At 40.1% G+C, this 13,043-nt stretch overlaps 1 protein-coding gene across 2 annotated transcripts in view; it reads left to right on the top strand.

Annotated features, from left to right (window-relative positions):
• Nucleotides 1–13,043, top strand: part of snx19b (sorting nexin 19b) — a 129,263-nt gene that overhangs the window by 54,701 nt on the left and 61,519 nt on the right. Inside the window, exon 9 of one of the 2 annotated variants that reach the window (XM_052039802.1) lies at nt 4,049–4,129. The exons of the other annotated variant lie outside the window; for it this stretch is intronic. Within the exon in view, the coding sequence (XP_051895762.1) occupies nt 4,049–4,085 (37 nt within the window). The 3' untranslated portion in view covers nt 4,086–4,129. Of the gene's footprint in view, nt 1–4,048; nt 4,130–13,043 lie in introns of those variants that run through there. 2 annotated transcript variants of the gene reach the window in all.

Raw genomic sequence — 13,043 nt, 5'->3', positions numbered from 1 at the left:
GTATAAACTTTCCCTCACTTAAATTAGCAAGAGATTACGTAAGAATTTGATGATAGGGGGGTACATTCCCTATACCCCAGAACCATCCACAAATCTATCCCTTTACTTTAATCTAATGATATTAATCTTGTTAAGCTTTACTTCACATACAAAACTTAAACAATCATAAGTAGAATACTTATATTGCCAGGGACACCAGAAGACCGATCAGTTGGGCAGTGCGTAGGGTGTGGCTCTTTGATTGACAGTCACTTAAAGTTGCCTTCCTGGTTAATCAGCCACAAATATTTTTTTCCTTGCAATGATCTTTATACCCATTAGGTATATTAGTCTCTGTTCAGCATCTTTTTCACTTGTTGAGAGCTGTGCTGAAATTGTTCTCACTTCCTCTCATGATTCAACACCAGTTCATCAGCAAAGATTTCCACAAGGCTCACCAGCTGCATGTGTTCTCTGTTCAAGAAATGGCCCACCTGTTTCCTCTATTAAGATCAGCTTCAATCCTTTTCTGTTAGGGACAACTCACAAAGTACAGCATTCAGCAAAGGTAATTCTAAAACCCTGTTGGCTTCCTTGAAGCATTTGGTCAGCTTCTAAGATTGGTCATATTGCAACAATTTTGAGGCCTTCCAGTGGGTCTTAAAAGTGTGTCTTTCAATTTCCATCTTTAATAACATGTTTATTTTTGTAGTGTGGGAAGCATGCTTCACTTTAGAGCAATATTTTGGTACCCCAATCTTAGGGTCAGAAGTTAATTTACTGCCCTTGGAATCTTACAGATCAAGAAAATAAAAAGTTTTTCTTCCTGTCTCCTGCGGCTGTTATCTTCCAGCTGGGATACATTTGTTACTGCTGATCTCTGGTGCTTTGCCCAAGTGGCCATCAGTCTTATGTGAGCCTTGCTGGCAGCAGCACTACAGTGAATCCTGATCCTATCCTAACTTGGCATTCCAACAGCGACTGCTGGGTAATGAGCAGTAATCAGAAAGCTGGCTGTTTCTCTGCACTCAATGCAGAGCTGCTGCTCCTGAATGAGGCTACAATAAACTAACTTAACACACACCAGGGATTAAACCAGAAATTTTCCCAATTTGTACATTTCTACAATTTCCTGAATTATCTTGCTTATATACTAAGGAAATTAAAGGATATGGGGAATGCGTAGGAAAGAGGACTTGAGGCAGATGATCAGCCATGACCTTACTAAATAGTAGACCAGGCTCAAGGAGCCAAGTGGCCTATTTCTACATCTGTTTATTACATTGTTGTATCATTAGCATTCTTATCAGAGGTAAAACATGTTCGGTTGTAATCCTCCCTGGCTCTGTAATAAATTGCCATAGTTATTTGCAGAAATGGGATTAATGATTTGAAGAACATTAACTGATTTGAATTAAATTTGTTACATTTTGCTTTCTGGTTCCTGCTTTATATGAATGAACTTCAGGGAGTATTGATCAGAGACAAAGACAGACGACAGAATGTATAAAACTTCATTCATTTCACAATGTGTCTGAGAGTCATTGGATTATTTTTGCTGCAGGGAAAAAAAATACCTTTGGGTAGAAATTGAGATGCATCATGTATTTTTTTAAGTGCTCTGTCACGCAATATTGATTTTACTTAGAGTGAATTGCTTAAATATAGTAAAAAGGACTACAACAATGAGATGAGGATATAATGGCAAATTGGTTTATTATTGTCACCTGTACTGAGATACAGTGAAAAACTTTGTTTTGCATGCCATCCATATAGATCATTTCATTACCAACAGTTCATTGTGGTAGTACAAGGGAAAACAATAATAGAATGCAGAACAAAGTGTTATAGTTGCAGAGAAAGTGCAGTGCAGGCAGAAAATAAGGTGCAAGGCCATAACGAGGTAGACTGCGAGGTCAAGAGTCCATTCAATTGATTATAACAGCGGGATAGAAGCTGTCCTTGAGCCTGGTGGTACGTGCTTTCAGACTTTTGTATCTGCTTGATGGTAGGGGGGAGAAGAGAGAATGTCCGGGGTGGGTGGTGTCTTTGATTATGTTGGCTGCTTTCCTGAGGCAGTGAGAAGTATAGACAGAGTCCATGGAGGGGAGGCCGGTTTCTTTGATGTGCTGGGCTGTGTCCACAACTCTGCAGTTTCTTGCGGTCTTGGGCAGAGCAGTTGCCGTTTCAAGCCGTGATGCATCCAGATAGGATGCCTTCTATGGTGCATATTGGTGAGGGTCAAAGGGGACATGCCAAATTTCTTTAGCCTCCCGAGGAAGTAGAGGCACTGGTGAGCTTTCTTGGCCTTGCTGTCTACATGGTTGGACCAGGACAGGCTGTTGGTGATGTTCACTCCTAGAAACTTGTACTTGAAAAGCTGTCCATTCTGACAATAATGTATTACACACAGCATCTGCTTGTCTAATTTGGCATTGCTGAAGGTATTTAAAAGCTCATTATTATTTGTTCAGTCACTTATTACATTCTACTTTGTTTTGTCTTCCTTTTGTATTACCTAGATGCACATGTATGGAATGATCTGTCTGGATAGCATGCAGAAAAAAAACCTTTTCACTGTATCTCGGTATATGTGACAGTCATTTACCAATTACCTTTCTAATTTTTGCACTTCAGTGTGATGTGTTGCCATCTCTGCCTCACTGCCATCCTTCACCTTACAGTGACATGGGGCACCCACAGTGCAGGACTTGATCAGTGCAGAGAGGGTTTGTTTACACAGAGGTTTACCATGTCTTTCCTCCCCTGCATTTTCCCACACCTCCCTGGCAGCTTTTTATGCAGCTGGTCATTATTAAGACCTGGCGACCTTCCCTGTGATCAGCACAGCAGTTGAGAGCTTTTCAAGCTGCTGGCTTCAGGGTAAGGGCATCTAGGCACTTACTGTGGCTTTCGAGGCAAATACCATGGTGCTCTTTCAAAGAACTTTTCATCAAGTTTAAGGATATTTTTTTAGGACTATGGAACTGGTACCAGTGTTGCATGCAGTGATGCTTTAGCAGACTCAAATAGATCTAATCTAATTTTTAGGCACCCATTTTAACTGTATGAAAATAGAATTTGACAGCAGCACAAAGGCACGATTCAACCAAATGGTTTTTATACATATGTTTTTCATAACAATGAGTTATTCTTGCGTAAAAAAAACTAAATAAATCAGGATAGGTACTGTACCCTTGAATGCACTTTAGCAATAATCACAAGTAGACTATACTGTGCTTTACCAGGATCTCAGGATTTGTATTGCTTTTACCAAAATACTTGCATAAAGAAAGCAGTATGTTCAGTATTAATCTCCAGTTGTTGACAAAAATGCTGTTTGTAGTTCCAGGGCCTGGGTTCGATCCAGACTTTGGATGTTGTCTGTGGGAGTTTGCATATTCTCCCCGTGACTGTATGGATTTCTGCCAGGTGCTCTGGTTTCCTCCCATGTTCCCAAAGATACGCTGGCAGGTTAATTGGTGCTGTAAATTAACCCTTAGTTAGGAGAATGGCAAAAAATTCAATGGGGAGTTAATGGGCAGACTTGGAAGGGAATGGAACTGATGGGATTGCTCAACTGGGAGCCAGCATGCTCTGGATGGGCTGAGTAGCCTCCTTCCAAATCCTATTAAGTGAGTAAGTGAAGTATTTTTAAAATGATGTGTCACTGAAAAGGTATGAGTGTTCAGAGGGACTTAGGTGGTCTTGTACATGAACCACTGAAAGTTTACTTGTAGGTTCAGCAAACAATTTGGAAGGCAAACTGTCTGCTGCTCTTTATTGCAAGATGACTTCAGATGAAGACTAAAGATACCTTGCAACATTTATACAGACCAAGAATTTTGTATATATGTCTGTTCTCCCTACCTGAGGAAAGATATACTTGTAATTCAGAGAGATCAACAAATGTTCACCAAATTGATTCCTGGGTTGGTGGGTTTGTTATAGGAGGGGAGATCAAGCAAACTGCTCTTATACTCTTTAAGTAAAAGGTGATTTCATTGAAGGATACAGTTTTTTTTATGGGGGTTGACAGTTAATGCAGAGATGATGTTTCCTCCAGCAGGAATGTCTTAAAACCAGGGGTCCCTGTCTCAAAGTAAGGGATTGGCTTTTCAAGACAGACGAGAAGGAATTTCTTCACCCACAGGTTAGTGAATCATAAGAGACTCAGAGGTTCAGTTGCTGAGTATGTTCAAGTCAGAGAGCGATAGTTTTTAGATACTAGGGGATTTAAGGGATACATGGTTAATGCAGGAAAATTGCTCTGAGGTAGAAAATTAGCCACAGTCTAATTGAATGGCACAGTAGGCATGAGGGGTCAAATGGCCTACTGCTATTTCTTCTTAAATATTCACTTTCAGGACCTGGATACTGTTGGCAAGGCCAGTACTTATTGCCAACAGTGTCCAGGTCCTGAAAGTGAATATTTAAGAAGAAATTCTCTCATTGCCCCTGAGAAGGTAATGGTGCAATGCCTTCTTGAACTGATATATCTCTTTTGGCGAAGTTACTCCCATGGTGTTCTGGGGCAGAGAACTCCAGGATTCACACCCAATAATGAAGAAGGACTGGAAGTCAGGATGGTGTTTGACTGCTTTGAAGTAAGTCTGCAGGATACCCAGCCACACAGGGCCGAGGTATGGATGATGGTTTCTTTGGATGAGGTGACTTGAAATGCCTCTGAGCACTAAAATAAGAAGTTTCCTCATACAGAGCTTATTGAATCTTTGTAATTCTCTGCCCGAGATAGCTGGGAGTCTCAGTTGTTGAGTGTATTCAAGACAGAGGTTGATAAAATTTTAGATATTGAGGGAATCAAGGGATTGGCACAGGAAGGGCGCACTGAGAGGAAAAATAGCCATAAGCTTATTGAATGGCAGAGCAGGCATGCTTCTAATTCTTATGTATATATAAACAGCAGCAGATTAAGGAGGAGATTAAAATGGATTTGGTGAATTCCAGTCTGTGTACAGAGGGGGAAAGTAGGATTGAATTAAGAAGTGAGGGCAACAATAGTTGGGAGACAAAAGTATAAAAAGAGTTTAAATTTGGTGTTCCTAAAATAATCAAATAAATTCACGACTTCGAGGTTGGAGACTGCACTCTTATAATTGTTTGCCTTTTATGGGAGAGCTTGATTGTCAGTCTGATAAATGATCCCATTGGTGAGGACATTGGTGATGATGACAACTTGCTGTGTTAAATTTAATGGAAAATTAATGTGAAATTGCTATAATATCATGAAAAATAATAAGATTAAGTACAAAATGATGTTTTCATAAAGCTAATGAGAGACTGGTGCAAATTAGTCAAAAACATGGTGAGATCCAACTCATGGGATATCTCTAAGTCACAAATGGCAGATAGATTTGTGCATTGATATAATTTTGTTCAGCAAAATCTGGCCCATTTTCATATTCTTAAATGCTATGTTATTATTTGACTGTGGTTGAATTTAACAGAGAGGATGAAGCTGTCGAATTCAAGTTCTTGGGTTGGGAGATACCATGTTAATTAGGAGTTACGAGGGTGCTTGGTAAGCAGGATACATGTGGCAATTTTGAACTTGTCAGAATTTATATTCAGTTTACGTACTCCAGATCGTAAATGCTTTGTTCCCATTATTTGTGTTTCCCTGTATATTAGCACCTTGTAAAGTTGCCCCCTGGTAATTGTTGCCACTTAATTTTGTTAAAACATGAATAAATTGACCAAGTAATGTGGAATTGTGGTCTCTTGATACATTCATGCTCTGTGCTTTTTCCCACTGCACTGAATGTAATGTTAATTTCATGGACATCAAACCTTAAGAAATAAAATGGAGCATTTCAAACACTGAAAACTAGAGATTAAATTAGGAAAACACATGTTACTTTGTCAATGCTTTGAAGACAAAGGACAGTTCAGTATTTCTAGGAAGACTCTTTTCTAGAATTTGACTGCTTGAAATCTGATTATAATTTTGACACATTTTATTACTTGATTAAGCAGTAAGTGACCATTTGTAGCTCTGCTGTACTAATACAAGTGTATCTCCTTCTAGATCAGTACTTTATAATTTGGAGGAAAATGTTGAATTTTGAAAAGGATATCCTTGCTGTAGAATGCAGTTATTAAATGGAATGGATTGAATTAGTAAAGGTTATTGAGATGAAAGCTTTATTTGTTTGTGAGAATATTAACTGAAGCAAGTTAGGGCAAACCTGGTCTTCTTCTTATTTCTGTGGTTATTAATCCATGGAACAAAAATGTTTGTGGTTGAACACTGATTGACAATATCTCTCAGAGAGGCCATAAAGATGGTTTGTAAAATAAATATTTCAGTGCATAGGTCATTTTGAGGGGAATGGTGCTGCACTTGTGCAGTGCTCTGTAATTTCTCCTGAGCATTAATAATAATAGTTACTATGATTAGTATGTGCAGAATTGATTTATAAAAACAAAATTCTAAGACATTGCAATGTTAGAAAAAATAGGTAATGATAATGCAACTATTGATTTCTGGATTAACTGAATTCTTGGAGTTAAAACTTTAATTTTTGTGCAAATCTGCCTGAGAGCCGACAATATGCTCCATCTTCACCTGATTTGCTCCTTAGACTCCCAATAAGATGTGAACATCCCTAGGATTGTCTTTCCCATCCATAGCCCACAATCCTTGAGAAATGAAGAACTTTAAAAAAAAGTCACACGCTATTTTGACTTGCAAATGTATCATTGTTCTTTCATTATCGTTGAGTCAATCCTGCATCTTCCGTCAACTCAAAAGTACTTGTATTTCACAGACTGGAATGATTCCACCACTTTCTCAAAGGAAATTAGCAATGGGCATGAAATGTGGACCTTGATGCAATGCCTATGAGTGAATTAAAAAAAAATCTCATTATCTTAGTGTAAATTATCAGGCTATGACTCAAAAATAGCTTTTTTAAAATTATGGTAACCTTTAACAAAATGGGAAAACATTCCTTTAAAACCAATGGGTTCACAAAGTTGATGAAAAATTAAACTAGTTGGAATTAATAACCTTCTAGATGGAGCTCGCGTTGGTAATTTTCACCTCAGAACCCCATGAGCCCCATCTGTTTTGTCTTCCGTAACATAATTTTTGAAGGAAAATTTTTGAAGGGAAATGTACTATGGAGATGTGGTCGATGTTCAGGGATCTTATGCAGGATGTTAGGGATAATGTCCCGGTGAGGCAGAGAAGGAATGGCAGGGTGAAGGAACCGTGGGTGACGAGAGAGGTGGAACGACTAGTTAGGGAGAAGAAGGTAGCATACATAAGGTATTAGCAGCAAGGTTCAGACAGGGCCCATGAGGAATATAGAGTAGCAAGGAAGGAACTTAAGAAAGGGCTGAGGAGAGCTAGAAGGGGACATGAAAAGGCATTGGCTAGTAGGGTTAAGGAAAATCCCAAGGCCTTTTTCACGTACGTGAAGGGTAGGAGGATGGCTAGGGTAAAGGTAGGTCCGATTAAAGACAAAGGTGGGAGAATGTGCCTGGAGGTGGCGGAAGTGGGAGAAGTTCTCAATGAATACTTCTCTTCGGTATTCACCAAGGAGACGGGTCTTGATGAAGCGGAAGGGAGTGCTGGTAAGGGTAATGTTCTCGAGGTTGTAGATATCAAGACAGAGGATGTGTTGAAGTTGTTAAATAATATCAAGACAGATAAATCTCTGGGGCCTGACGGGATATTCCCCAGGCTGCTTCGAGAGGCGAGGGAGGAGATTGTTGAACTGCTGGTAAGGATCTTTGAGTCCTCGTTGTCCACGGGGATGGTGCCGGAGGATTGGAGGGTGGCGAATGTTGTCCCCTTGTTCAAAAAAGGTAGTAGGGATAGTCCGGGGAATTACAGACCGGTGAGTCTCACGTCTGTGGTGGGTAAGCTGTTAGAAAGGATTCTAAGGGATAGGATCTATGAACACCTGGAGACTCATGGACTGATTAGGGACAGCCTGCATGGCTTTGTGAAGGGAAGATCTTGCCTCACAAGCCTGATAGAGTTCTTTGAGGAGGTGATGAGGAAGATTGATGAGGGTAGTGCAGTGGATGTGATCTATATGGATTTTAGTAAGGCGTTTGATAAGGTTCCTCATGGTAGGCTTCTTCAGAAGGTCAGAGGCCAAGGGATCCAGGGAAGCTTGGCTGTGTGGATTAGGAATTGGCTTGCCTGTAGAAAGCAGAGGGTTGTGGTGGAGGGAGTGCCCTCGGATTGGAGGGCAGTGACTAGTGGTGTCCCTCAGGGATCGGTTCTGGGACCTCTACTTTTTGTGATATTTATAGATGACTTAGGTGAGGGGGTGGAAGGCTGGGTTAGTAAGTTTGCAGATGACACTAAGATCAGCGGTGTTGTGGATAGTGTGGAGGACTGTCGGAGCTTACAGAGGGATATTGATAGGATGCAGAGCTGGGCTGACAAGTGGCAGATGGAGTTCAATCCAGAGAAGTGTGAGGTAGTACACTTTGGAAGGACAAACTCCAGGGCAGAGTACAAGGTAAATGGTAAGGTACTTGGCAGTGTAGAGGAGTAGAGGGATCTGGGGGTTCATATTCACAGTTCACTGAAAGTTGCCTCACAGGTGGATAGAGCAGTTAAGAAGGCCTATGGGATGTTAGCTTTCATAAGTCGTGGGATTGAGTTTAAGAGCCGCGAAGTGATGATGCAGCTTTACAAAACTCTAGTTAGACCACACTTAGAGTACTGTGTTCAGTTCTGGTCGCCGCATTATTGGAAGGATGTGGAGGCATTAGAGAGGGTGCAGAGGAGATTTACCAGGATGCTGCCTGGATTAGAGTGTATGGAATATGAGGAGAGGCTTAAGGTACTAGGGCTTTATTCACTGGAAAGGAGGAGGATGAGAGGAGACATGATAGAGGTATATAAAATATTGAGAGGAATAGATAGACAGTCAGCGCCTCCTTCCCAGGGCACCAATGCTCACGACAAGAGGGCATGGCTTTAAGGTTATGGGTGGGAGGTTCAGGGGAGATGTCAGGGGGAGGTTTTTCACCCAGAGAGTGGTTGGTGCATGGAATGCACTGCCTGGTGTGGTGATGGAGGCAGATACATTGGACAGGTTCAAGAGTTTGTTGGAATGTGCGATAGAGGGATATGCGGGAGGAAAGGGTTAGATAGTGTGAGGGTGGTTTGATGGACGGCACAACATGGTGGGCCGATGGGCCTGTTTTGTGCTGTATGGTTCTATGGTTTATAAACAACGTTATTATTCATATCTTAGACAAACCCTCCTGACTTAGTTATAAATACTGGGCCAGGTAACACTGGACCAGGATCACTGTACTTACCCAGGGCAGATGCAGACGGCCACCCTCACTGGCCTTCCACCTCCTCAGGTCAAGGAGCAAGCTCTGAGCGATGACTGGGCCAGTTGGTGCTGTACTGCTGTGAAATGCCCCTGACACAGTTACACAGCAGCAGAGCCAGGGATGAGGCTTTGACAGCTATGAAAGCTGTAAGGGATTTTTATAGAGACATTTAAAAACAATTGAAATGGAAGTAAGTAATTCTAAAAAAAAGTAAATATTTTTCTTAAAATAAAGTTAATTAAAGCACATAATTAAAAACACTGACTCAATCAAAGGAGTGGAAAAGAATCATCCCTCTTTTCCTCTTAATTTTCTCATGGTTTTACTGGCAAACATAGTTAAAAGATCACTGACTGGAAACAGTTTCTTTCTCCAGAGATGCTGTCTAACCTGCTGAATAATTACAGGATTTTTTTTCTGTTTTTATTTCAGGTCATTTGCATATGCAGAGTTTAGCTTTGTAATTCTGTTCTTAAAGTTGGGCATAGTGGGCCCTCGTGCTTTTCCCTTCATCTCAAACTTATGGCAAACCTAAACTGCATATATTAGCTCGGATTTAAGTTGCCAGCTGTAACTTAATATACTGTTTTAGCAGTGGCCCCAACCCTTTTAATTGGTAATTGGTTTATTATTGTCACATACCAAGGTACAATGAAAAACTTTGTTTTGCATGTCATCCCTACAGATCATTTCATCGCATCAATGCATTGAGATAATACAAAGGAAAACAGTAACAGAATTCAGAATAAAGTGTTACAGTTACAGAGAAAGTGCAGTGCAGGCAGACAATAAGGTGCAAGGCCATAATGAGGTAGATTGTGAAATCAAGAGTCCGTCTTATCGTACTAGGGAACCAGTCTTATAACAGCAGGATAGAAACTGTCCTTTCTTCTGGTGGTACATGCTTTCAGGCTTTTGTATCTTCTGCCCGATGAGAGGGGGAGAAGGGAGAATGTCCGGCGTGGGAGAGCTCTTTGATTATGTTGGCTGTTTTACCGAGGCAGTGAGAAGTATAGACAGAGTCTATGGAGGGGAGGCTGGTTTTCGTGATGTGCTGGGCTGTGTCCACAGCTCTCTGCAGTTTCTTGTGGTCTTGGGCAGAGCAGTTGCCGTACCAAGCCATGATGCATCCGGATAGAATGCTTTCTATGGTGCATCTGTAAAAAGCTCTACTTAGAATAAACAGATTTTAACATATTAAAATACCAGAATGTTACATAGATGTGGTTAATGTTAATCTTATGAAGTCACTAACAGTAATTTCAACCCTTTTGTTTATCAGCATCCATTTATTAGATACTGTGGCCTTAAAAATATCCAACAAATGTAATTCAGTCTAAATAGTTTAGTGATAACAGGCTTTCATTGTAAATCCCAGACAAATTAGCTTGTCTTGTTAAAGTTGCAAATGGGTGGAAATTGATTACCTAATACTGAAGATGTTTAATTGTTTACATGATTCAGCATTTATACTGATTCCGGTATTTACATAGAGGTTTTGTGGCTTTGGTTTTCAAACTGGGGAGACGTCATCCCCTTGGGCAGGGGTGCAGGGTGAAAAATGGGCATTAACTTCAATATTGAATATTACGTTTAATATTATTCAAGCTACAAGTTATTAAACAGATGGTGATACAATGGTAACAGCATTAGACATTTTATTGGAACTCACCTTGGTCATTAATTATAAAATGGTCATATTTTTGGAAAGAATTTTTTTTATATTGTAAAGTAAATATCTTGCTGAAAGGCTGGTCCAGAACATGCTTGTCCCTCCTTTTCAAATGTTAATGCTGTTTTCAGTTTGGATGCTGAGCAGGATTATTTTAGTTAAGTCAGTTCCCGAAACAATAGTCTTGACATTTCATTGTGTTTTGATATTTCAGCAGGATGATGATAAGGTGCTAAACAAATGCAAATATTCCTTCTTCACATGCATTTTTTAGTTTCTTTCTAGATTGGTATTAAAAATTTGGGAGAAATTATGCTCAATTATGTGTACTTTTTATTCTAATTGCCTTAACTGGCACATTTTGTGCAATAAGATCTACAATATATTTATCACAAAACTAATTGCATAGTTTGTTCCATTTTCTTTGTGAATTGATTACAAAAATGTAGTATGAAAGAACACAGATTCTGTACACGGGCAAACAATATTGTATTATAGAATGGGATGCCCTTCCTAATAGGGACAGTAGGTTACCCTGACAGCGACCTCCAGAACTACAGGGTACAGGCACCCTTGGCAGGTGGTAGCCTGCAAGGCCTCTATAAGGGCATGAGTGCAGTCTCTGATTGCCTGTTCTTAGGGGAAGTCTGCAGTGTAGCCTGATTCCTGCAATGTGATCTGCCAGCCTCTGTGGAAGAATTAAATGAAGCCTAGTATTGTGGAATAGAGAGTGTCGATGAGCTCTGTAATGCAGCAAACTGTGAGATATATTATATATCATCAGGTTCAGGCTGGAATTATCCTGAGGCAAGGAAGTTGAGAGTGAGAGTGATGGTTGTAGTGGGGGGGTGTATTTTGCATGCCCATGTCATTTATTAAGAGGAGTGTTAGGTCTGAAGTGGCCATTGATTGCAGCAAAGTGTTTGAAGATGTAAGAAAGTGTCAGTGTTAAGTGTGAACAGTGCACAGAGAAAACTGCGAGTGTGCACTGTGATGTGCAGCAATCTGATTATAAACGCAGGTTTATTGTGACTGACTTTTTTGATACTGATCTTGCGGCTTCAGCACTTGTAAAAGCTTGTTCTTCTGTAAATGAATGCTGAGTCCAAAAGCAAAAATCTGCAGATGTTGGAAATCTCAAATATAAACAAAAAGGCTGGGACTACTCTGTAGCTCAGGCAGCATCTGTGTAGGTTGAAACAGAGTTAATGATTCAGAAGAAAGAACATCGACCTGAAATATTAACTCTTGTTTCTCTTTCCACAGCTGCCTGACCTGCTGAGTATTTCTTGCATTTTCGGTTGTTATTCAGACCAATGTGGTTGAAAATCTCACTGATAACTTTTGGGCACTGCACTGCAGTTGACATCTGTTTGATACCAGAAAAAATGATCCATAGAACAAAAAATAGCTCATATAGTGTTTGCAAAATTGCTTTAATGCTGCCTAACATGATTTCCAGCTTGTAGCACCTTTTTTTCTCGATGTTGTGCAGACAAAATTTTAGCCTGTAATGTCTCATTTCTGCATGAACTGGATGTCCGACAACACAGACAGTGGATGGGAGATGGCTTGAAGCAGAACCGAATGTTGTCAGTGTACATGTAGATCTGATGCTGAATTTTTGGATGATGTTGCTTAGGGTGATTATGTAGCTAAAAAATAGGTGGTTTCCAAGAATACATCCTGAGAGGACTCTAGAGGTAATAGCGTGGCAACACAGAGAAAAATTATTGCATACAATAAGGACCTTCCCCTGCTCAGTTACTCCTTAGACCAGTGCCACTTAGAATTTTAACTGTGCCTTGTAAGCTGTGAGATAGCTGGTGTTTAATAATGTGGTTTCTCATAATTTCATCAAGAGTGCTGTGTAGATAATTTGGGAAGGTAGATAAGACAGATTCAGTTGGTTTTATTTGTTTGAGCTAACTATAGGAGTGGTGGTATGTTTTTAATTCAATTGATCTGAATTTGTGAGAGTTGACAGGAACATTTAATCCAACTTCTTTAAAAATACACTTGGCAACAATTTGTTGGCCAATTGAGGATTAAACAA

Source organism: Pristis pectinata, chromosome 27, assembly GCF_009764475.1.
Source record: "Pristis pectinata isolate sPriPec2 chromosome 27, sPriPec2.1.pri, whole genome shotgun sequence".
NCBI lineage: Eukaryota > Metazoa > Chordata > Chondrichthyes > Rhinopristiformes > Pristidae > Pristis > Pristis pectinata.
The sequence above is the reverse complement of the archived record's forward strand: the minus strand, read 5'-3'. Positions and strand labels throughout refer to the sequence as shown.